The sequence below is a fragment of the Perca flavescens genome, chromosome 3 (genome assembly GCF_004354835.1).
Source record: "Perca flavescens isolate YP-PL-M2 chromosome 3, PFLA_1.0, whole genome shotgun sequence".
Classification (NCBI taxonomy): domain Eukaryota; kingdom Metazoa; phylum Chordata; class Actinopteri; order Perciformes; family Percidae; genus Perca; species Perca flavescens.
This window is the reverse complement of record NC_041333.1, coordinates 39360948-39387279: the sequence shown is the minus strand read 5'-3', so window position 1 is coordinate 39387279 and position 26332 is coordinate 39360948. Positions and strand designations below refer to the sequence as shown.

General features: G+C 41.3%; 1 protein-coding gene across 6 annotated transcripts in view; it reads right to left on the bottom strand.

Annotated features, from left to right (window-relative positions):
* LOC114553116 (zinc finger protein 271) overlaps positions 1–26332 on the bottom strand; it is a 687947-nt gene that overhangs the window by 43017 nt on the left and 618598 nt on the right. Inside the window, exons 1-4 of one of the 6 annotated variants that reach the window (XM_028574263.1) lie at positions 3953–4052; positions 3254–3531; positions 1610–1762; positions 260–462 (exon numbers count right to left, since the gene is read on the bottom strand). The exons of 2 other annotated variants lie outside the window; for them this stretch is intronic. In XM_028574263.1, coding sequence (XP_028430064.1) covers positions 260–462; positions 1610–1702 — 296 coding nt within the window. In that variant the 5' untranslated portion in view covers positions 1703–1762; positions 3254–3531; positions 3953–4052. Of the gene's footprint in view, positions 1–259; positions 463–1609; positions 1763–3253; positions 3670–3952; positions 4053–26332 lie in introns of those variants that run through there. 3 more of the 6 variants (XM_028574262.1, XM_028574265.1, XM_028574264.1) reach the window with 3 other exon arrangements.

Sequence of the window (26332 nt, the reverse complement as noted above, 5' to 3'; positions counted from 1 at the left end):
CAAAAGAACATCTCCTCAGGCTTTGTTTTTAGGCAATACATTCTCAATCTAATTGCTAATTCGTATTATTCCTTTTTTCTCTTGCCATTTTGTAAGGTTATTTGCGGGTCTGCAACTTAGTGTCAAAAGACTTTCAACTTTGAGGGCATGATACAATGCCGAAATTTATGCTGTAGATTATCTGCAATTTTTAAATGAACAAGATACCATATAAATATATAGAGAACACCAAGTATTAATATTATAGACTCACACTTACTCTGAAAACCCTTTCCATTTCAGCAGAAACTCTACTCTTCCGTTCACCACTCTGCGATCCAAAACCTTCTCCACCACATACTCCTCCTCTTCCTCCGCCTTCACTGCTGCTGCATCAGCAGGAGGTGCTGCAGGCTGCTCCTCCTCCTCTGCCTTCTTACCCTTCTTTCCTGCTCCAGTCTCCAGCTTGACGTCTGCTGTCTCCTTTGGTAGACCCAAGGGGGAAACATGCAGAGATAATGATACAAGGGTTAGAAGAACTAATGGGAGGTGGGAGTGAATTATAGTTTACCATGTTTAACTATATTCAAATGTTATGTTTGAATGGAGAAAATGCAAGGGCTGATGAGGTGACCAATCCATAGGACTTCAGCCTCAATCACGGAACATGGCAAGTTTAGAACAATGTTTTGATCGTCCAACAAGGCAGGTCAGGGGGCTGTTTTCACAAAAGCAGAATTTATAAATCTAGGTTAACAGATAAAGCAAGGCTTGACCTAGTCTAATCTGTGCAGCCAGGCTGGGTGTGTTTCACGAAGGCCAAAACAGGCTGAGGAGGAGAGACTAGGTGGAGTCAGGCTGAGGAGAGACTAGGTCGAGACAGGCTGAGACTGAATAGGTGCAGACCTGCCAACCTTGAAGAAATTTTAGGAGTACAACCCACCTAGATTACAATAAATTAGCATCACTGTGTAGAGGAATGGAGTGGATGACTGGCTGTAGGTGTAGTGAATAGGGCTGCTCTCTCTTAGTCGATTAGTCGACTAATCGGTCGTTTTGGTCTTAGACTTCTTTAGTCTATTAGTCATGTTCTATGCTTTTTTCATGCTGAATGACTTATTTGCAAGAAATGTACGAGCACATCTCTGGTAAACACAAGAATTAAAGTGGTGCTTTTGCATGACTCTTTGCGGAGAAACTCGATTTACAGATCTGTCGATTAAATCAACTCATGTATCAATAAGTCATTCAGCATGAAAAAAAGCATAAAACATGACTAATCGACTAAAGAAATCTAAGTTGACCAAGACCAAAATGACCGATTAGTCCACTAATCGACTAAGAGGGAGCAGCCCTAGTTTGCTTGGTGGAGTCAGGCTGAGGAGGAGAGACTATGTCCAGTCAGGCTGATGTAATAAAATAAATATACAGAGTGAGCAGCAGCTTCTTATGAAGAATGGTAATGTGAAACACATTATTTGTAAAAAAATAAAGAAAAAATAAGAAAAGAAAATAAAGAAGAAACACGGCCAAGCCAGGCTGCACAGATTAGACTAGGTCAAGCCTCTCTTCATCAGTTCTCCTGGATTTATAAATTCTACTTTTGTGTGATACCCCCCTGAACACTGACCTGAACATGGCTGGTATCAGAGTCCCAGTCTGCTGCTTGTCTTCTGGGGACCTTGTTGCTCCGCTGCTCCTGGTTCTGGTTGTCCTCCTCCATTCCTCTCTTGTCCTGAAATCCAGCAGATGTCCACTGGGGCTGCTGGACTCACTCTGGATTCTGTTCAGTACAAATCAAAGCAGGCAGAGATATTCAGGAGCTGCTGTCTCCTCTCCTTTTCCTCACATCCACACACAACTAAAACAACAGTCGGCAAACTCAAAGCAGCGGCTGGAGAACTGATCCATTTCCTTCCTCGCTACTAGAGATGTTCCGATACCAGTATTGGTATCGGCTCCGATACTGCCTAAAACGCTGGTATCGGTATCGGGAAGTACTGGAGTTTATGCACCGATCCGATACCACGTAATAAAGCCCTAAAGAAAATCTACATTAAAAGTAGTTTATTTATGTTCTTTTTCCGTTATAACTGACTGTCAAACTGGAGAATAAAAGAAAGTTCTGGGGCATTCATTGTTTGTGTTTGTTCATGTTTCACAAAGAGTTTAACCTGAGCCAGACCAACAACAAAAATAGAAATCACATCGCACCCGTACAGAAATAGTAGTATACAGCTGTTAAAACATAATGAAATATATGACACTCTGGTATCGGATCGGCACTCGGTATCGGCCGATACGCAAGATCAGGTATCGGAATCGGTATCAGGAAGCAAAAAAGTGGTATCGGGCCATCTCTACTCGCTACACAATGAACTCGGAGTAGTTTGGAGAAAACAGCATTATATTAAACTGGGAATAAATCTAAACAACTGCACAATAAAAGGTCAACATTTCTCTAAATTAAATTCACTCAGAGCATTTCAGAAAAAAGGAAACTCAATAAAAAGTGATTTTGCCGACACTAGATATCAGTCCAAAGCTCCCCACTATATGTGATTAAAGTCCTGCGAGCTGTAAGTTCACCACTTCTACAGAAGACAGAAGATGACGTCATCTCGGAGACAGCTGTCTTCCTGTCTCACTCAGACTCCGTTGTTTAGGTGTGCTAACTTACACTAACAACTTTACTGTCCTCAATCTGAACTCGGTTCAGATCAAACACCAGAACTCTGTTCAGGTGGGAACGTGATCTGACCCAAACACAGGAAGTGGACCAAAACCAGAGCATTTACTAGCCTGCAGTTTCAACCTTTCACACAGTTTACAGACTTAAATATCTGGTTTAAGGGATGAGAACTTTCAGAAAATGTCTACATGCATAGCAATATGTAGAGTCCATCATGACAGAATACTGGAGCCATGGATGAAGACTAGACCAGTTTGTCCCCCATCAATGTGGTTGGGAATATATTCAAGTTGGGCTGTACTGCTCCATCATTCTTTGACTTGCTGATATCTGTAGAAAGATGGACAGTAAACTAGAGCACAACTACAACATGTATGTACTTATGCATGTACTGTATATCTGCATGTATTTCAAAATGTAGGCCAAGTATTTACTTTGAGAAAAAAAGAAAACAAACAGAGCTATATTGACACAAATAAGAATGAACAGCAGAAAGCAGCATTTTAAAGACACCCAGCAGGCCTACCATTACATTCGAATTGCACTGCTTTGCAAATAGTAAGAACCTTCTTCATCACAGACCTGATGGTGCAGTACTTGATCCACATGGATCCACTTGCTGTTCCTCTCTCTGTCCCTGTAGGTTTTCTTCCTCCTCACCCTCTTCTTCATCCTCCTCCCCCTCTGAATCTCCCTTTCTGTGTCAGAGCCCTCCCTTTCATCACATGTCCTCTCTCCAACCTCCCCAGACTCCTCTGGCTCTCCCTCTTCCTGCTCCTCAACACCTTCATTTGTTTCTCTCCCTTTTTGGTTTCCTGGGGCTAAAAAGGACGCTATGTCCCTTCCTCGTTTCATGACAACTATTAGAAGAAGAAGAAACGGAGGGGCATGCATTACATCTCGTTTCCTAACCATCCCTCCCTACTTAACACGGGCAGATAGCCTGTTGATTACTTTACTCAAATGGATTTATTATCGCGATGCAACAGCCAAGATGGATGAAGTTCCGTGGTTAACATCCCAGCATTGTGTAGTCCTAGCAACGAGACATTTGGATATTCGCTTCTGCTTCGATGAGTTTGTTTGGATATGATGAAGTTTCTAAACATATCGAGAGCAGACATTTCCAAACTTGATTTCATTCTCAGTGTGAGGAACAAAAGGAACCCGGTTATGTGCTGCAACAACAACAACAACAACAACAACAACAACAACAACAACAACAACAACAACAACAACAACAACAACAAGTCCCTTCCGATATGAAATGGTTGATCTTACCAACAGGAGAGCTCGGAGCTCCTCTGCTCTCTCCAAGAGGAGTTGCCGTTTCATTCACCGAGCACCACCACACGCTGCACGCTGCAGCCTAGTGGTTGGGTGCGCCGCTCTAATTTACCCGTGTAGAACGTTGCGTCGCACATTAGTTCCGCTTTTGGCGCTCGCGTGGGGGCAGGGTGTCAGTTGGTTATGACACAATCGTTAGCTTATTTTTACAAAAACGTCTGCTACGGAGCCATAACGTGAGGTACAAGGTAATGGAGCCTTTTATACATTGTCGTGTTTCTTTGGAACTAAACAATGGACAAATAGAGTCTTTAAACGCTTCAGATGTAAAGTTATTCGCAGTCAAGTGACGTAAAAAAAAAAATGGCGGTCAGCGGAATGCTAACAGGAGGTCATGGCCAGTTAGCAACAAACTGGCGCCATGATGGCTCGAGTTCTGAAGCGAAGCTTACCCCCTTGGTCAGTACCCGATCCGTTCCAACTGCACAATCCGTTCTGCGCATGCGCAAGATGTTCGCGCATGCGCTGTGGTACGATGATTTACGACACTACCCTATCTGTTCCCACACTAGCCTCCACCGGGAAGCTAACGTTAGTTTAGCTAATAGCTAATTCACGTTAGTTTAGCTAATAGCTAATTCGGGCGGACCGCTAGGTGATTATAGCGGTCTGCCGTTAGCCTCCACTGGGAAGCTAACGTTACTTTAGCTAACAGTTCATTTGGCTAACCGCTAGCTGATTGTAGCGGTCTGCCGTCCGTCAGCCTCCACAGTTAAGCTAACGTTAGTTTAGCTAACAGCTAATTCGGCTAACCGCTAGCTGAGACAGCATGCAAACTTTTATAAGACCCTCAAAATAAAACTTCAAAACAAACGTTAACATATATAACAGCTGTTACGTCAGTTCTACTTTACTTGTGCTCATTTAAAATACAATCACTCAATACTTGTATTTCTTGTTACTGTAAAGTCTTAATTTTGCTGTAGCCTGTTTTTAAGGACTGGGACATCCTACCAGAAATGTACATTATCTGTCCTGGAATTGTTACAGTGAATAAAACTTGTATAATTCAAAACTGACAAAAAAATACTAAATGGGTGATTTCTGTGAGTTACTCTTTAAAGGAATATGTAATATGAGGTCCTTGGATGTTTGATTCTTAATTAAAAAACACTTTTGAAAATTACAAATCCTGAAAAATGGTCTGTCCTCAGCCAAATTTTAACTACCTTGTCCATAATTTTGTTATTCTAAAAAACTGTTATTTAGAAGAAAAAAAAATCAGTATTCATTAAAAGTTTAAGTTGTTATCATTCACATTAATTGATAAAAAAACATTAAATGTTACATAAATTCTACAAATAAATGGTATTTTACAACTGTCCCCATGTTTTTTGTTAGCCCTGTCACGTTACATAAAAAACAACATAAAAAGTGTGTAATACGACTTTAAGGTTATGACTCAGAGGATGTGACATCATTTGACTGAGTTGATGCTGACTGATAAAGGGTGACTTTCTCTCAATCACTTTTATGATTTAAAGCTTGTTTTTGCATTTTTTTTTGGGTAGGACGAGCTAAAGGGTCATGCGTTAAACACTAAAATATCCTAGAAAATAATGAAAGTTTTGGAAAACTAAAACATGTCAAAAAATGTTACTGAAATGCCTTGCTTACAAGCTTACAGTTTTGAATCTAGGAAGCTAGCATGCTGAGTAATGGCAGTGAAAATGGCCGACTGTTAGGCCCCGTCACATCAGGCCCTGTCACGGCCGGTGTGCGGGTTTACCTGGAGGTTTGTCTTCTTAAACACATTCAGTTCATTAATCAGTTAGTGGTGGACTGGAACTGAGTACATTTTCTCTAGTATTGGACTTAAAGTGATGGTTCGGAGTAATTTCACCCTAGGGTCCTTTGTACCATGACCTCGAGCCAAACACCCTCCGATAAGCTTTTTTCACCTGGGTCTAACATTGGGAACAGCTGAATAGCTTATGGCAGGGGCTAATGGACCCACATTTGTATCTGGTAAATGACCCCACTAATAATGCCCGAAATAATACCAAACGTCTACAGTAGTACATATAGGTTATGTACTCATAAAACGATGGATTGGAAAGTTTGTAAGTACACCAGAAGTTTATGTAAATAACACTTGCCTTCTGGCTTCTGCTCTCTGCTGCTGTTGTTGCTGCAGTAAGACGAGTGCTTAGGGCCGTCTACAAATTACAACACCGAAAAGAGATGCAACAAAAATATTTTTTAATTTAACTTTTTTTTTTTAAAGTAAGTGCTGTAGTATAACTAGCAGGAGACAAGTAATAACTGAGATAAGTTTGGAGACATTACCTTATTTAATCATTAAATTAATAAATATTTTTGTTGCATCTCTTTTCGGTGTAGTAATTTGTAGACGGCCCCTAAGCACTCGTCTAACTGCAGGTAGCAGCAGCAGCAACAGAGAGCAGAAGAGAGCAGGCAAATGTTCATAAACTTCTGGTGTACTTACAAACTTTCCAATCCATCGTTTTATGAGTACATAACCTATATGTACTAGTGTAGAAGTTTGGTATCATTTCGGGCATTATTAGTGGGGTAATGTTAAGAGACACTTTGGATCCATTAGCCCCTGCGCTAAGCTATTCAGCTGATAACGCTACTCTACGCTAACTCTCCCAATGTTCGACCCAGGTGAAAAAAGCTTCTGCGGGGGTGTTTGGCTCGAGGTCATGGTGCAAAGGACCCTAGGGTAAATTACTCCAAACCATCACTTTATCTCCAGGTACTTGTATTAAATAATGTACAGCACTTAAATTATTAAAACAATTTGTAAGTATAAAGAGAAATAACTAAATATAATGTAACCACCAGACTCCATTTAAATAAAATAGCTATTTCATGATAAATAAACACACTTCATTTATAGTCGATAAAAAAAGGAAAAAATATATATCAAAAGCTGATACACAGGGTGTTGTGAATATGTTACATTTCACGTTAAATTCTATGAGAACTCTGAAGAAAGTCGTTTTTACCCATTTATTTGTGTCATAAATTGTAACACTGTCTTCCTCCCAAAATATGTATCTGTGTATTAAATATCATTTTTGGATAACGCTCTTATCAATACATTACGGTAATAGTGTTGGTTGTTATATTTGAGGTATTACAGTTTATCATACTGCATGTATACCATGTATGCCAGTTCACTTGTGTGTAATGATGGAGACGGATGAACAGAGCCATGAACATGTATGGAATAAATAACGATATAAAACAGACGCTCCGCATATACTTTCACGTCAAGTTCAAGTCAGTTAACTTAACACCCCCCATCCGTTGCACCCTGCATACACATTTTATACTTTTTAATCCTCAATTCAAACTACAAAGTAAAATGAAATTAGATGTTATAATAATATTAATCCTTTGAGTTTTTGGGACAAAGAGTCTATGTACATGAAGGATTGTTTGTTCCACAATGACAAAACTATCAGATCTGCAGAGGGTCAGTTACTGGCTTGAAAGAGAACTAAAATCCAAACTTTAAGAGTCTGACTGGCCAACAGGAATAAAAGAGGGGAAAAGCAATAAGATGAGACAGCCATTAGGCAGAAAGGTTTGAACCCTAGTGCTACCAAAGCAGAAGGTAATAGCAGAACCATTAAAAGGTGAAGGAAGTAAGGTCAGTATTGGGATGGCATTTATTGTTGAGGAGTCATTCTGCAGCAATGGAAACAAGTCACACATTTAGAAACTTTGGTTTTTGTCATCACACAAGGCTAATAGATTATGAATTATTGATCTAATCAAGTGTAGCAGTCATTAACATGTGTCCTTGTTTGTAGACAGCTGTGATGCTCCACCAGATGTTCCAGCTGCAATCATCAAAATAATCTGCCTCAGGTTGAGCAGAATAAAAGTGAAATAAAAAGTGAGCAAACTAAACTAAAGATTAAAGTCAAAGTAGCAATAGGCTACCACAGTGTAGAAATACTCTGTTACAAGTAAAGATCCTGCATTAGAAAGTCTACTTGAGTCAAAGTAGGCTACATACTTACTTAGTACTAACTTGAAGTATTCAAAGTAAAAGTACTCACTGTGTACATTTCAGAGTGTGAAATTATGGAGCCTTCAAGGTTCTGAAAGATTATATATTTTCTATCTCAGGCAGAAGTCTTATGGTGTGCAACAAGATTAAAATGATAGATGTTTAAAGCCTTCAGTCTGAAAAGGTTTAATGAACAGGCTCTTTTAGCGCGTTCATGAACAACACTGATGAGCAAGTTGAGCAAAAGTATGAAAGAGACCAACAGGAGAAAACTAACAACAACACAGAATGAATCAAGTGTTAGGAACATTAATAAAATACTCATGGAAAGTCATAATTATGACTTTGTGAGGCAAAATAACATGAGGAGATCCACCTCAGGCTGAATACTGATAATGATGAATGCAAGGGGGGAACTTTGGGTTCAACATTGGGGAGGGCAGCACTTCGATTGACATGCCTCACGCTGCGGATCTTTTCCCAGTTTCCCCTGTGCTCTACTTTTATTGGATAGTCGCGTCACGTTCAACTGATTCATTTGCATAAAGATGGGTATCGGCAAGCTTTTTGACGAACAGCAGTCCCTATGGCCACTTGTGTGAATGCAAATGGAAAAAAAACGGTTTTGGGGGAGAGTAGTTAGTAGAACTGTTTAGAAGTGGACTGTTCCTATAACTATGTTCCTCTAACTATTTGGTCGGAAAGAAACTATAAATGCAGATATAAATGTAATTTAAAAATAATTATCGATTTTCAAATATTGCACCTGTCAATACAGAACGAAATATTCTGGAGCCTACTTTGCCGTCAGTACTGCTGACATTGTCTTTGCTGTTATCAAATCAGTATATATTGATGTTTAACATGAAGTATGCATTGACTGCATTTTATCAATGGGAAACATACATGTGTACAGACTAGGCTAGCAGCAGCAGCGCTGCATCAGACACATTTCTGGTGTGTAAAGACATAGAAAAAAACCCACCACGCTAACGCCACGCAGGCGGTGTGTAGGAGACCTACAGTCAGAGCCGGCCCTAGACCTTTGGGGGCCCTATGCAAAATTTGGTTGGAGGCCCCTTTGACCATTTTAAGTAAGGCCTAAAGAAAAGCAATGACTACCTAATAACTATACGGTACATATTATTATTATTATATCTACTATGTTTGATGTCTAACAGAAAAAAATTATGATACCACTGAGCTGAGTGGCAGTGCAAGACTGAACACACACTGATGAACTTGCTGAATAAAAATACTGATAAAGTGATTTTCACTGACCAAATATAAATTTTTAATTAGCTACAGTTTAAGAGGCACAAGCATATATATAATTTAAATTAAATAGAGCAAATAGAATAACATTTAAATAAAATATTATATAAAATAATAAATAGAACATTCAAATGTTAGAATTTTTCAAATAAACAAAACAATAACATCTAAAACACCACAAACAAGATCAATAGTAACAATAATAATATATAACTGGAAGTTGTGACAGCCTCAGCTTTCGAGATCCTGTGTATTTCAGTTTCTCTCATTGAATTGACCGTCACAGCTGTGCTCTGAAGCCACAACTCCATAACAGAAAGCATGGCAGAGGCACCTTCATTGAATGTGGAGATGGCCATACTTGCTGGTGCCTCAAGCTTACTTTCCCCACAAAACAGTCCCCTCAGTCAGCCGATGGTGAAGCTAACTAACCAGGCTCCCAGTAGTTAGTATATATGTGACACATATGACATGTAGGCTATATGACTTTCTGTAAACTGCTTTGAGAGAGAGAGAGAGTCAGTCTGATTACCTCTGCTGTCTGAAAACTCCTGTTTTCTGAACGATAGTTTAAACATCGACGTACTATGTGAAGGCATTTCATCATCTGCTGTCTTAGTGTGTAATCCCCTGTAGCTTCTTGCTAATAACAACTGTTTTCGTCTTCTCTGAGATGATTTTTGACCGTTTTCGATGCACTTCTTTCGACATTCTGAACTACCGCGGAAATGTCAGAGCGCGTCACGTGACGATTCTGAACAAATCACGTTGTCAGAAATTGGCATCATCCAATGAGATTGCGCATTTTGAGTTAACAAGCCAGGAGTAAAGCTGTTCACCTCTAGCCTACTTTACTTTCTGCGCCACACATCTGCTCCCTTTGCCAAGGACACGAGACAAGATGAACCAAAACAAGAGGAAGACACAACAAAGTGCGGCAGTGAGCCACCACAGCCCCCACCTGAGCAAAGATTTGACCATGGGAGACCACAGAGCGGAGATGAGAAATCTCAACCCCCCTTCTCACCCGTCCAACACTCCTCAAACCCCTTGGACAACCACGACAGCTTTGAGGACCTCTTTAAGGATACGTCGCTCTCCCCTCTTTCCCCCATCCCCATGTTGGAGTTCACTGACCAGATGAAGCAGCTGGTAAATGCTGGAACCAAGTATGCCCCCCTTCCTTCTCCCATTGTAAAACGCCAGGCACCTCTGCCCCCTCAAGGATGGCAGTTAACTCCTTCTCCCCAAACTGATAAGGATGCTTGTGTGCAAAATGCAGCAAGCATTAACTGATATGGGCCAGGTCCAGGCTGCATGCCTAGTAGCACTCATGATTCTTTCCAAGACAAGCCTGGGCCCTGCGTATTAGATTCTTCCACAATGTATGTTGTGATAGGTAATCGAAAAAGAATGGTGAATAAGCACGGAACTGCAAACTTTGCAAATTTAGCATCCATTCCTCGTCAGCCACAGTCTGTCCCAAAAAATGAAAACACACTAACACTACTAAACGTTAGGTCTTTGGCTGGAAAATCATTTTTAATCAATGATTTTATTATTAAGCACAATCTTGATTTTATGTTTTTAACGGAAACCTGGTTGGACCATAATAACAGTGCTGCTGTTCTCATTGAGTCAGCCCCCCCTCTCTTCAGTTTTATGAGTGAGAATAGAGTGAATAAGAAAGGAGGTGGAGTCACCATTTTGTTTAATGACTCATTCCAATGTACGCAATTATCTTACGGACATTTTGCTTCTTTTGAATATGTGGCTCTTCAGCTAAGATCCTCCCCTCAAACTCTACTTCTAAATATCTACAGGCCACCTAAATACTGTGCAAATGTCTTTGACGACTTTACTGAACTGCTGTCTATAATCTGTATTAACTTTGACCGTGTAATTATTGCTGGTGATTTTAACATTCATGTTGACAACCCCCAGGACCGAGGAACCAAAGAACTGTGTTGTGTTTTTGAGAGCTATGGACTGACTCAGCATGTTACACAGCCCACGCACAATAAGGGGCACACACTGGACTTGATTATCTCCAAGGGTCTAAACATTTCCAAGGTTGTGGTGACTGATGTTGCCCTCTCTGATCATTCCTGTGTTTTCTTTAACAGCACTATCTCTGTGCCCAAAAGTGTTCAAACAAAGTTAATCAGAAAACGGTATATCACTGAAAACACCAGTGAAACATTCATTCAGCTTTTCTCCTCTATACCCACCCTCACTGGGGCCTCAGTGACTGAGCTAGTAGATAATTTCAACTGTAAAATTACAAATGTTATTGATGCCATTGCTCCCACTAAGGTCAAAGCTGTCTCTGGTAAGAAAAGATCTCCATGGAGAGAAAAAAAAAAAAGAGAGTGTCGAAAAGCTGAACGCAGTTGGCGAAAAACTAATCTCCAGGTCCATTATAACACCTATAAAGAGAGACTTTGCATTTATAATTTGGAACTAAGGAATGCAAGGCATTATTATTATTTTCTCTGACATTATCGCCAGAAACAATAATAATTCACGTGCTTTGTTTGCTACTGTCGATAGATTAGCAAACCCTCCAGTACCAGTAGCATCTGAACTATTGTCTACCAAGGCTTGCAACAACTTTGCCTCTTTCTTCACAGACAAAATTCAGAAAATTAGACAAATAGTCAGTGCCTCCATATCAAATACAGGATATGTGTTGTCACAGTGTCCAGGCAAAACAAATTCCAACATGACACAATTTCATATGATCAACCATAAAAACCTGGAGGACATTATACAACATCTGAAAACCTCCTCCTGTTGCCTTGATATTCTACCAATGGATGTTTTCAAAAATGTTTCCAATTGTTTGGCTTCTGATCTTCTACAGATTGTAAAAACGTCTCTGCTCTCGGGTATCTTCCCACAGGCCCTGAAAACTGCAGTCATCAAGCCACTCCTAAAAAAGAACAATCTAGACACGACACTAATGAGCAACTATAGGCCGATATCAAACCTTCCATTTTTAAGTAAAATCATAGAAAAAGCGTTTTTTCAACAACTCAACCTTTTCTTGTCACTAAACAACAGTTTTGATGCCTTCCAGTCAGGTTTTCGACCACACCACAGCACTGAGACGGCTATTGTTAAAGTCTTTAATGACATCCACTTAAACACAGATAGTGGCAAAATTTCAGTCTTAGTATTACTTGATCTCAGTGCTGCATTTGATACGGTAGACCATGACATATTACTTGACCGATTGAAAAACTGGGTTGGTCTTTCTGGCTCAGTACTAAAGGGGTTTGAATCCTATTTAAAGAATAGGGACTACTTTGTGTCTATAGGTAATTATACATCTGAGCATACAAATATGATGTGCGGAGTTCCCCAAGGCTCAGTTCTGGGGCCTCTTCTGTTCAACATCTACATGCTTCCACTGGCTCAGATTATGGAAAACAACAAAATAAGTTACTTGGTTACGTGGATGACACATAAATTTACATAACCTTATTGCCAGGGAACTATAGCCCAATACAACAAATGAATAAGTGTATTGAACAAATTAATGACTGGATGTGGCAGAACTTTCTTAAATTAAATGAAGAAAAAACTGAGGTGGTTGTTTTTGGAGCTAAAGAGGAATGATTAAAAGTCAGCGCTCAGCTTCAAACGACAATGTTAAAAACAACAGACTAGACTGGGTAAACCCAGCCCCATCTGCCGGTAGAGATGTTCCGATACCGATATCGGTATCGGCTCCGATAATGCCTAAAACGCTGGTATCGGTAACGGGAAGTACTGGAGTTTATGCACCGATCAGATACCACGTAATAAAGCCCTAAAGAAAATCTACATTAAAGTAGTTTATTTATGTTCTTTTTCCGTTATAACTGACTGTCAAACTGGAGAATAAAAGAAAGTTCTGGGGCATTAATTGTTTGTGTTTGTTCATGTTTCACAAAGAGTTTAACCTGAGCCAGACCAACAACAAAGATAGAAATCATATCACATCCATACAGGGATAGTAGTATACAGCTGTTAAAACATAATGAAATATATGACACTCTGGTATCGGATCGGTACTCGGTGTTGGCCGATACGCAAGTTCAGGTATCGGAATCGGTATCGGGAAGCAAAAAAGTGGCATCGGGCCATCTCTATCTTCCGGTGATTTGATTTCACCCTGTTCAATCTGAAAAGATTGAGCTTGGTCTGGTGATAGCCAGACTAGGTGAGAACGCGATCTTCTATTTACATCGTTAAAATGCAGTTGTTTTGCCCTGGATCTACAGAGGAGCAACTAACGGAGCAGACTGTTGCTCAGCAACTGTGAAATAAGAAGAAACTAAATGTCGAAGTTCAATTCAATTCAGTTTATTTAAGAAGAGGACAGATCAAATTAATAAAACAAATGATTATACATGGATTATACATTACACAAGCAGCAAAAGCTAGATCTTTCTGCCTCACAACAAAAACCTATGACACAGGCTGAAGTCAACCGTATGATAGGCAGGTATGTTGTTAAAAGTATATGTGTCATATAAGTTTATATGGTGTAACTGTTAACGGTTTACTTTTCTTACAAAGATAATACTTGAAGTGCAGGATAAACCTCTTGCTGTCTGTCGACGTGCAATAAAAATCGAAAGTTATATACAAACACCTGTCTGTTCTACTCATTTCAACTGACTTGTGAAAAAACTTTCTTTTTTTTTTTTTTACAGTAACAAATAGTTACTTTCCCTGGTAACGAGTTACTTTTATTATAGAGTAATAAGATCAGGCTTTTGCAGATGCTGCCCCGAAACTCTGGAACAAGTTACCCCCCCTGATATTTGCACTATCACAGATGGAGCTCTTTTTAGGTCCAAACTCAAAACGGACCTGTTCCGTCTGGCCTGTAGCAGTGGTGGGACACTTTCATTCTTCTGTTTCTGTGTAACCTTTTCTGATTTGACTGTTTTCTATGCTCATTCTTTCTATTGTGTGACATGTGTTTCTGATGTTAATACCTGTTGGTTTTTGTAAAGTGCTATAAATAAATTTTGATTGATTGATTAATATGCTGACACGGCGGCCATTTCCTAACGAACATTGTGCTCCTCCTAATGCATTTGTGTCTATGGAGGCAGAAGGTCTAACAACAATTAAAATCATAATTTCTCCCCGAATTTCCAACTGATTTTCCAGCGGTTTACTACAAATGCCAGACATGTATCTATAATTTAAAATGCAGGTTTAATTAAACTTTTTCTAAATATTTTGAAGCTAGAGACACTCTGCTGATTTAAGCCTTGATACAATTTAAACAGGTGAGTTATATAAACAGTTGTTATGAAGTGTGAAATTAGCTTCATAGACCAAAACCGTTTTTTTCCACCAGGCTGTAAACATTTATATATTTCTGATGTAAAGTCTGGATTTTTCCACATGGGGGTCTATGGGGAATGATACGAGGAACTGTTCAGTGACACACATAACAAACATCGTTTTCAGCATCTTACTGAGATATTAATAATCACTCAAATAAAACATACATAACCTGACACAAGCTAGCATTAGCTCAATTCAGAATCAGGACAGGCACTTAACTTACAGTTAGCTTAAAATAAGGATTAATGTTACCTTTTGTGATATTAAATTAGTATAATATTGTAAAACACATTTTTCATACGTGAAATGTTATTCCATGTTGCTTAGTTTAGCATTTCTTTCACATGAACATCCAAAAGCAGTACAACTATCTTTTTCTGAGTCTTTAAGATCAGTTGTCTGTCACAAGATGGCGGCGCCACAGACAGTTCAAACACTATTTTAACGATCTGAAACGCAAGTATGAAACGCAAAACGCAAGTAGCTTTGTGGGCGGATCTCGGCCGCTGTTGCTATGATACCGGCGGGATAAATGACTCTTGCGCCCGACGCAAATCTAAAATGGGTTGGTCTGAAGTAGCTAGGTGTGGTTTGGGCGTAACGTGAAAATAACCAATCAGAGCGTCAGCTCACATTCCCTTAAGAGCAGGCGCGCTTGTTCCATGGCGGATTGCTATGACGACGGAGGATTTGCCTGGTGCACGCCAGCGGGAGCTGTCCGGGATGCAGCAAAGTAATAAATGCCCGTCTGGGCCGGGTGGCGATGTTGCTGCGGCTTCTCGGGCGCATCTCCTCAAGTCTGGAGCGTGAACCTCCAAACGCACCATCTGCTCCTTTTGCCCCTTCTGCGGGAGTGTCCAATCCCACCGTAGTCCTCAAATATTTCCTCATTTATGTCATCATCCCATCCATGATTCATGGAAATGTTTTTGAGGACTGTACTGTAAAGTTCCTCCTGACTGATCCAAACACCTGAAGCGCATTTTCAGTAATATTTTTCTTTGTAATTATGTATGGTTTGCAAAAATGGGAACTGCTGCGTCCGTTTAGATGAGAGAAGTGTGTGCGCGTTGTGCACACGCTACATTATGGCCAAGCATGCGCCCCTAAAATAGCATCTGAATAACGCCCCACTGACTTTAGACTAGCGCCACTGACTTTAGACCAGGTTTTTCCTGGTCAGTGGCGGAATTGTTTTCTGAAACTGCAAAAAAAGCACCACTAACGTTTGCGCCTGAACACGCCTCCTCTTTTCGCTGAAGCGCCCCCGGGAGCGCAAATACATTCCCTAATTTACTGACGTGCATCTGTGGAGGGAAAAGTCCGCTGTGGGTCGGGTGCAAAATAGGAATGATACATGCATCGGTGTACAAAGGCAATTGCACTGAGTGCAAGATAGGGCCCTTACTGTTCAAGTCATTTTATAAGCAGCAGCAGCAGCCATGTTCTGATTAAAGCTGGTCAGTTATGAAGGTTTGCTTCTTTTCTTTGTCTTAAGTTACAATAAACTGAATATTTCAGCAATTTGACATCACATTAGTAAACATCAATGGGGATTTTTTTTAATTGTATTTACAAGGTGATTAATTAAGAACAACAAATACTTCTTCGTTGCAGCATTAGTTAAGTAGCGCTAGCAGTTGCACCCTGAACTCAGAATATTATATTACAGGAAAACCAACACATTTTGAGTGGAATAAATCCCTTCAAAGGGAGGGAGTGTAATGTGTAGTCCTAGCCAGGATAACATCCATGCTGTTCAGAAGATAAAGTTACTGCTGGTCAGCCTTCAATGTGGAGAGAAGATCAGAAAATAACAACACAGCTATCAGGGCATGAGGAGGAGGCAGGAGGAAACAGCTTGGCTCGGAACATGTTCACAACGAGGCAGTGGGAACACACTGGTGTTTTTTAAGGTCACCTCTCTGAGAAAATGTTTTCCCACATTGTTCACACCAGTACGGCTTCTCTCCAGTGTGAACACGCTGGTGACATTTAAGGGTACCGCTCTGAGAAAAAGTTTTCCCACATAGATCACAGCTGTACGGCTTCTCTCCAGTGTGAATGCGTTGATGTCTTTTAAGGGCCCCACTCTCATAAAATGTTTTCCCACATTGTTCACACCAGTACGGCTTCTCTCCTGTGTGAACACGCTGGTGTTTTTTAAGGTTACCGCTCTGAGAAAAGGTTTTACCACATTGATCACAGCTGTAAGGCTTCTCTCCAGTGTGAATGCGTTGATGACTTTTTAGGTGACTCTTTAATGTGAAAGCTGACCCACATAGATCACAGCGGTGTAGATTGTCTCCAGGGTGAACTCTCTGATGAATCTTCAAACGTTTAGACGTTGTGAAGGATTTGGAACAGTGTTGACAGTGGTGATGTTTGGGTCCCTCTCCTCCTCTCGGTTTCTATAGCAACAGACAAACCGAAAGAGAGTGAGTGTTATTGAAAAACCTTCTTTAAACCCTGGACTTGCTCTCACTCACAATTTTCACTCTTCATACAATAATTTATGACAAAATCAAGTTAAATATGTGCCGGTTGCAGACATGTTATTATGGAATCAAATGTACTTTTCATAACTTTAATAAGTTCAGAAATATTCTACATTTTTCAGGCAAGTTTTCCCATTCAAATGATTGGCAATTTAAAAACTAAAACATTTGCACACTCTCTTAAATTTTACTTTCAGTTAGAAATTCCATGGTAACTTTAAAATAATACAAACCTTTCATACATTCTGGGTATTTCTCATCCTTTAAATCCCATTCAAACATTTTGAAATACATACATTAACTTGATGTCAAAATAAAGGTAAAGTTCTTCTGGTTGCAGACATGTTACTATGGAAGCCATCAGGCTCTTCTCAGTGTTTCCCACAGGTTGAGAACTTACTGGTGGTGGTGTGTGGCGCAGGATGTGACGGTGCGGTGAGTGATGGCTAGGTTTAGTAATAATGGGTTCAGTTATAAACTAGGCTAGGGCGGCAGCTATCGATAATTTTAGTAATCAAGTATTCTACAGATTATTCCATTGATTAATCGAGTAATCAGATAAGAAATACTTTTGTTTTATTGAAGAGCAATAATTTACAATAGTTTGGTTAAATTTACGGAAAAAGCAACCTTTTTATTGCCTACATTGCTTACAATATATCTAAAAAAACTCAACATATTAAGTGCATTCAAGTGCCATATTACATTAATTTGAATATAATAAATATATATAAATAATAAATCTAATTTTTTTTTTTTAAATGATATCAACCTTAAACTAAGGCTTAGGCATAAATTTAAAATACATAAACAATGTAATGTAATGTAATTAATTAATTAATTAATTAATCAATCAATCATTGATTAATTAATTTTCAGTTTCAACCTGAGACTGATCTGTATATCGGCTTATATGTAAATATTCGTTATACTCAACCCATTTTCATTTATATATTTGATTACAATGCTAAACAGCTCTGTTACACTTATGAAGCTCAGCGCAAATTCTTTCAGGAAGACGTCATTAAAGCTGAGACGTCTCCCAGCTGACCGCTCCGTTGCCTCTTCGGTCCGGTCTCTGGTCTCTTCGCCACCAGTGTCTGGGCTCCATCGGGGGTTATGTTTCTATTCCCTACCCCTTTAAGAAGATTATTAATTTGATGGAGTCCAATCTCCAAAAGACTTTGTATGCTTTGGGGGTGTTTCTCTGCAAATGGGACAGGGCGACTGCACTGTATTATGTGATTTCTGGATTTCTTTTTTTAGATTATGTCTCTCACAGTGGACATGCACCTACGATGACAATTTCAGACCCCTCCATGATTTCTAAGTGGGAGAACTTGCAAAATAGCAGGGTGTTCAAATACTTATTTTCCTCACTGTATATATATACACACACACATATACATATATATACATATATATACATACATATATACATATATATATATACACACACACATATATATATACACACACACATATATATACACACACACACATATATATACACACACACACATATATATACACACACACACACACACACACACATATATATATATATATATATATATATATATACATACATACATACATACATACATATATATATATATATATATATATATATATATATATCAGAAATCTACGAGTTATTTTTTATCAGGATATATCCTTTAACGCCCACTTAAAACAAACCTCTAGAACAGCCTTTTTTCATCTTCGTAACATTGCCAAAATTAGGAACATCCTATCTCAAAACGATGCTGAAAAACTAGTCCATGCATTTGTTACTTCCAGGCTGGACTATTGTAATTCCCTACTGTCCATCCATCCATCCATCTCCGTCCGCTTATCCGGTGTCGGGTCGCGGGGGGAGCAGCTCCAGCAGGGGACCCCAAACTTCCCTTTCCCGAGCAACATTAACCAGCTCCGACTGGGGGATCCCGAGGCGTTCCCAGTCCAGGTTGGAGATATAATCCCTCCACCTAGTCCTGGGTCTTCCCGAGGCCTCCTGCCAGCTGGACGTGCCTGGAACCCATTTCGGCCGCTTGTACCCTAGATCTCGTTCTTTCGGTCATGACCCAGCCTTCATGACCATAGGTGAGGGTAGGAACAAAAACTGACCGGTAGATCGAGAGCTTTGCCTTCTGGCTCAGCTCTCTTTTCATCACAACGGTGCGATAGATTGAATGTAATACCGCATAATATTGCTCCTCCTCAACCCGAGGTTCGACTATCGGCCGAACCCTCCTTTCCAGCACCTTGGAGTAGACTTTACCAGGGAGGCTGAGAAGTGTGATACCCCTGTAATTGGCACACACCCTCTGGTCCCCCTTTTTAAAAAGGGGAACCACCACCCCAGTCTGCCACTCCTTTGGCACTGTTCCAGACTTCCACGCAATGTTGAAGAGTCGTGTCAACCAGGACAGCCCCTCCACACCCAGAGCCTTGAGCATTTCTCGACGGATCTCATCAATCCCCGGGGCTTTGCCACTGTGGAGTTGTTTGACTACATCAGTGACTTCCGCCTGGGAAATCGACGACAATCCCCAGTCATCCTCCAGCTCTGCCTCTAACATAGAGGGCGTATTAGTCGGATTCAGGAGTTCCTCAAAGTGCTCCTTCCACCGCCCTATTACCTCCTCAGTTGAGGTCAACAGTGTCCCATCCTTACTGTACACAGCTTGGATGGTTCCCCGCTTCCCCCTCCTGAGGTGGCAAACAGTTTTCCAGAAGCACTTTGGTGCCGACCAAAAGTCCTTCTCCATGTCTTCTCCAAACTTCTCCCACACCCGCTGCTTTGCCTCTTTCACGGCAGAGGCTGCAGCCCTTCGGGCCCTTCAACTGCGTCCGGAGTCCTCCGAGATAACATATCCCGGAAAGACTCCTTCTTCAGTCAGACGGCTTCCCTGACCACCGGTGTCCACCACGGTGTTTGTGGGTTACTGCCCCTTGAGGCACCTAAGACCCTAAGACCACAGCTCCTCGCCGCAGCTTCAGCAATGGAAACTTTGAACATTGTCCACTCGGGTTCAATGCCCCCAGCCTCCACAGGGATGCACAAAAAGCTCCGCCGGAGGTGTGAGTTGAAAGTCTGTCGGACAGGGGCCTCCTCCAGACGTTCCCAATTTACCCGCACTACACGTTTGGGCTTACCAGGTCTGTCCAGAGTCTTCCCCCACCCCCTGACCCAACTCACCACCAGATGGTGATCGGTTGACAGCTCTGCCCCTCTCTTCACCCGAGTGTCCAAAACATACGGCCTCAGATCAGATGAAACAATGACAAAATTGATCATTGACCTTCGGCCTAGGGTGCTCTGGTACCAGGTACACTTATGAGCATCCCTATGTTTGAACATGGTGTTCGTTATAGACAATCCATGACTAGCACAGAAGTCCAACAACAACCACTCTGGTTTAGATCAGGGAGGCCGTTCCTCCCAATCACGCCTCTCCAGTTGTCTCCATCATTGCCCACGTGTGTGTTGAAATCCCCCAGCAGAACAATGGAGTCCCCCACTGGTGCCCCATGCAGGACTCCACTCAAGATCTCCAAGAAGGCCGAATACTCCGAACTCCTGTTTGGTGCATATGCACAAACATCAGTCAGAGTTTTCCCCCCCACAACCCGCAGGCGTAGGGAGGTGACCCTCTCGTCCACCGGGGTAAACTCCAACGTAGCGGCGCTCAGCCGGGGGCTTGTTAGTATCCCCACACCGGCCCAGCGCCTCACACCCTGGGCAACTCCGGAGAAGAAAAGAGTCCAAACCTATCCAGGAGTACGGTTCCAGAACCGAGACTGTGCGTAGAGGTAAGCCCCACCAGATCTAACCGGTAGCGCTCCACCTCCCGCACCAGTTCCGGCTCCTTCCCCCACAGAGAGGTGACGTTCCACGTCCCCAGAGCCAGCGTCTGCCGCCCGGGTCTGGTCCGTCGAGGCCCCTGACCTTCACTGCCACCCATGTGGCAGCGCACCCGACCCCAGCGGTTCCTCCCACAGGTGGTGGACCCATGGGCTGGAGAGATGGGAGCCACGTAGCTTGTTCGGGCTGTGCCCGGCCGGGCTCCGTGGCAAACCCGGCCACCAGGCGCTCGCCGACAAGCCCACCGTCTGGGCCTGGCTCCAGACGGGGGCGCCGGGCTTCCTCCGGGCAGGGTCACTCCATCTCTACCTCGATCACTCATAGGGTTTTTGAACCATTCTTTGTCTGGCCCCTCACCTGAGACCACTTTGCCTTGGGAGACCCTACCAGGAGCACAAAGCTCCAGACAACACAGCCCTCAGGTTCACAGAGACACACAAACCTCTCCACCACGATAAGGTGATAGTTCCCTACTGTCAGGTTCCTCAAATAAGTCCCTTAAGACTCTCCAGCTGATCCAGAATGCTGCAGCGCGTGTTCTCACAAGAACTAAGAAAAGAGATCATATTTCTCCTGTATTAGCTTCTCTGCATTGGCTTCCTGTAAAATCCAGGATTGAATTTAAAATCCTCCTCCTGACCTACAAAGCTCTAAATGCCAAGCACCATCATATCTAGAAGAGCTCCTAATACCTTATTGTCCCAATAGAGCACTGCGCTCCCAGAATGCAGAGCTACTTGTGTTTCCTAGAGTCTCTAAAAGTAGAATGGGAGCCAGAGCCTTCAGTTATCAGGCTCCTCTCCTATGGAATCAGCTCCCAGTCTGGCTTCGGGGGGTAGACACTGTCACCACATTTAAGAATAAACTGAAAACCATCCTCTTTGATAAAGCTTATAGTTAGGGAGGAGGAGTTGCAGTGTCCGCCTAACCGGCCCACCTGCTTCCCTTCATAGTCGTCAGAATAAAAATATAACAAAAGTAGAGGGAGGCAGGCCAGCACAGCCCGATACGGCAGGGGAAGAGTTCGAAACCCGAACAAGCTCCTCTCCTCTGCTCCCTGCTTGTCTCTCTTAGTTATGCGGTTATACTTTTAGACTGCCGGGGGACTTCCTTCCATGCTTCCTTCCTTTGAATGCTCTCCTCTCCTTTCTTTTGACTGCTCTCTCCTCTCACTTTCCATTTGTGTGCGTCCTGTCCCACGGGATGCTTGTTACTAACCTGGCTCTGAGGAGTTTACTCCCCAGGGTTCTGAGTATTTCCACCCAGCATATTTCCATGGAGTACGTACGTTGGTTGGTCGTCCTGCTGCACTCCCTGCTAAACTCTGCGGTGCTGTGCAGTGTCATGCTGTGTCCTGCTGAACCCTACTGCTTCCTGCTACGTCTTTCCATGCACTGCCGTGCCGCGCTACATCCTTTCAAAGATTTTTTTTATATATGTATATATATATATATATATATATATATATATATATATATATATATATATATATATATATATATATATATATATGTATGTATGTATGTATGTATGTATGTATGTATGTATATATATATATATATATATATATATATATATATATATATATATATATATATATATATATATACACACACACACACATACATACACACATATACCTGGGCAGTGCGCCCAAGTAGAACCAATGTATGGTAGTGTAGATGTGAGGTGTAAACATAGCAAAAGATTTTCATTAAAAAAACATGTTAAATAGTGTTAGGTAACCCCTCAGGCTTAAAGAAATGGATTGTTGACAAGTAACCAAATGGCTCAGAATTACATGAAATCAATGTTGTTAAAGTGGTATTGCACAACAGTAGAACTTATAAATCCAGGATAACCGATAAAGCGAGGCTTGACCTAGTCTGATCAGAGCATCCTGGTGTTCTGTGTTTCACAACGGCAAAGTCAGGCTGAGGAGGATAGACTAGGTCAAGTCAGGCTGAGGAGGAGAGACTAGGTCCAGCCAGGCTGAAGTAATTCAGATAGATGCGCATTCACGGCTTTCCTCAACAGACCGTGAGGTCGATCACAGATTTACTGATGGTAAAATGGAGAATACGCATTGTTCATACTTTATACAGAGTGAGCAGCAGCTTCTTATGGAAGTATGATAACATGAATCACATTGGGCCTCATTCACCAACCTTTCTTATGAATAATGTGTTCTTAAACCTAGGGTTGGGTACCGAAACTCTGTGCCAATAGGGAACCGGTGCCGACGTAAACGGTAGTAACGAGACCAAATAAGAATGAAAGTTTCGGTGCCTCATTTCGGTGCCTGACTTTACACTACACCTGACAGCATGTAACGTTAGCCTACCTTTAGCTAGCAGCTGGATTAATCACGGTTAAAATGCTGACAGCTAACGTGTAAAGTGTGACTGTATTTCACTGTGGAGGACTTCAACAGCGGGATGTAACAGTCTGCACTGCAGCGCAGCAGCTGCCGTTGTCGCAATTCATAGATATGTATGTTTATATGGTCGGAATTAAACAACACAGACGGTGCGTTCACTTGCAGCTGCCATTGTCGGAATTAAACAACACAGATTCACTTAAAACTGGTAGCCTTGTGGTGCATTGCCTTTTCCCATCTGGGGTTCAACAGCAATTTACTGGTGAAATAAGTTATTGTTATTGTTATAGTTAAGTTATTATTAAATCTTTAATTTTGACCATGGCCTTAGCAATAAACAAGTCACTGACTGTTGTTTACTACCCTTATTTTTTTTTTTACTTTATTGAAAAGTACCGGTTCAGGCACCGTTTAGGCACCGTTTTAAAAGTATCGATTTAGCACCGGAATCGAAAAAAAAATAAACGATACCCAACCCTACTTAAACCCCACTTACGCACTTTTTACAAAGATTCTCACATTCACCATTTTTTTCTTATCTTGGATTTGTTCTTAGCTACAACAAAATCTACCAACACTCAAGAGCACTCTTATGCACATTTGAGTGATGACAGTTTGCTCCGAATAATTGGTTACTGCATTTTATTTAATTCTACAGTCGTTTACAATGATAGTATTGTACTGTAATGCATTTCTAATCATCTGTTGGATAAATCATAGTATGCAAAGAAACACTAACACTGCAATTTACATCAGCAATTAAACTGATTAAATCCTGCGTTATTTGGTGATTGATTGCGCTGTTTATAGGTCCAAAATGCAGTGGTGTAATGTAACAAAGTACAAATTCTTTGTTACTGTACTTAAGTACATTTTTCATGTAACTGTACTTTACTTTAAGTAGAATCAATCATTTTGACGTTTACTTTGTTACATCTTGCAGCATTATCTATACTTTCTACTCCACTACATTCTACAACGTTCCATTACATCTTCTGATCAGTTTTTCCGCCTGCCAAAACGTCTTCCTCACCATCACACATTTGTCTCACCACTGAAGTTTGGTTGCCGTAGATACAGTATATATATGGGGCACCGCCGATCCTTCATCAGCTTCCAAGCCGCCTCCGGTGCTCCAGAGCCCGGCCACAGCGATGCCGAACCTCGGTAATACAGCCTCCGGTAAAAGTTCATATTTTATTTATTTGGCTGGACCTCTTCACATCTCCTCCCCTTTTCCGCTGCTTCACACACTTTATTTGCTTACTTCAAGAAAATAAAACCGTCTTAAAATACATCCATGAATAAAACCAACCGCATATTTCCGTTTTAAGGAACTGTTTTGAAAAAAACAACCAGCATTCTAACAATATATTTCCATTTTAAGCTGGTTAAGATAGGAACTTTCAAGGTGCTGTATTAATATTCATTAATATTGAGATTAGATTTCTGGGACTCTTCAGTCTGGAGTAACATCTTTCCTTCGCTCACCTCCTCCTTCTTCTTCTTGCTCCCTGGCTCCTCTGAGTCTCCCGAGGCCTCACTGACAACTTTCCTCTTGCCCTCCTTCTTCTTCTCTTCCTCCTTCTCCTTGTGTTTCTGCATGTACTCGGTGATAAGGTCGAGGTCCAGGTTGTCTTGCGGCTCCCATGTGTTATCCTCACTGGAAAGGTGAGTGCAGACAAAAGAACATCTCCTCAGGCTTTGTTTTTAGGCAATACATTCTCACTCTAATTGCTAATTTGTATTATTCCTTTTTTCTATTGCCATTTTGTAAGGTTTTGCGGGTCTGCAACTTAGTGTCAAAATATCAAACCTTCAACTTTGATGAAATTTGTGCTGTAGATTATTTGCAATTTGTAAATGAACAACCTACTAATATACACACACACACACACACACACACACACACACACTAGGGTTGGGCGATGTCCCCTAAATTGCCAGTTGACGATGTTTACAGTTTACAGTAAACATTGTGATGGACGATGATATCGTTTATATATTTTACCATATCTCTTTACATAAATATTTTGTTCTGCTACTATGGGCTAACAGTTCGATCAAACATACATTTCAATGCCCTCTGTAAATTGACAGTATTACATGGCTACGCTGCCGTCTGCTGGTAGGGGCAGTAATTACAATTTGACCTACTTTAAAGGCACCGTAAAGTCTAGACTCAATCAGATGTCCGTGATCTGCCTAACGACAGTACAGCGGACCGTTTGCCCTCAACAGAGCGACAGTAATAACCTAATACAGCATCATGCTGAGATTAAACTACATTCTCGTTTATATTTGCACTGAATAATGCATTCAATAAACAGAAACATAACTCTTACGGCACACATGAACAGATGCGCAATATTAGCTCACACATAAAATAGCACCCTCGTGAATTAGCCCACTGTTGCTAACTCCTAAACGCTGCATAACATCGTCCCGTAACTACAGAACATCAGACTTACTTATTGATGCACAGCAGTGTCCATAAACTTAGTCCAATGAGGGGAGAAAAGAAAGTGTGATCGTGTTCCACGTTAACGCCTTTTCTCTCTCAACTACCGCCTGCTTAATTGTGTTAATAGTCCAGGGCTACTACTGACAGTGAGAGAGAGAGAGAGAGAGAGAGAGAGAGAGAGAGAGCATTACTAACAGCCAATTCAGTCTGCCTAAAGCGATGGTCTTTTTCACGAATAGGTTGCACGTAAGGGGACAAAAAGTATCTTCCACTTAAGGGGCCCTATCTTGACTTGCACCCTGTGCAGCACAGTGCAAAGCCCGACGCAAGTTTCAATATCCCGTCCAGCGCCCACGACTAGGATTAGCGTGTGTTTGACAGGATGGGGGCGTGGCATCACGATGGTGGCTCTACCGTTGTGATGTTGGTTGGCCAGCCAACCCTAATACATATAGTATATTTACACACATACATATATAC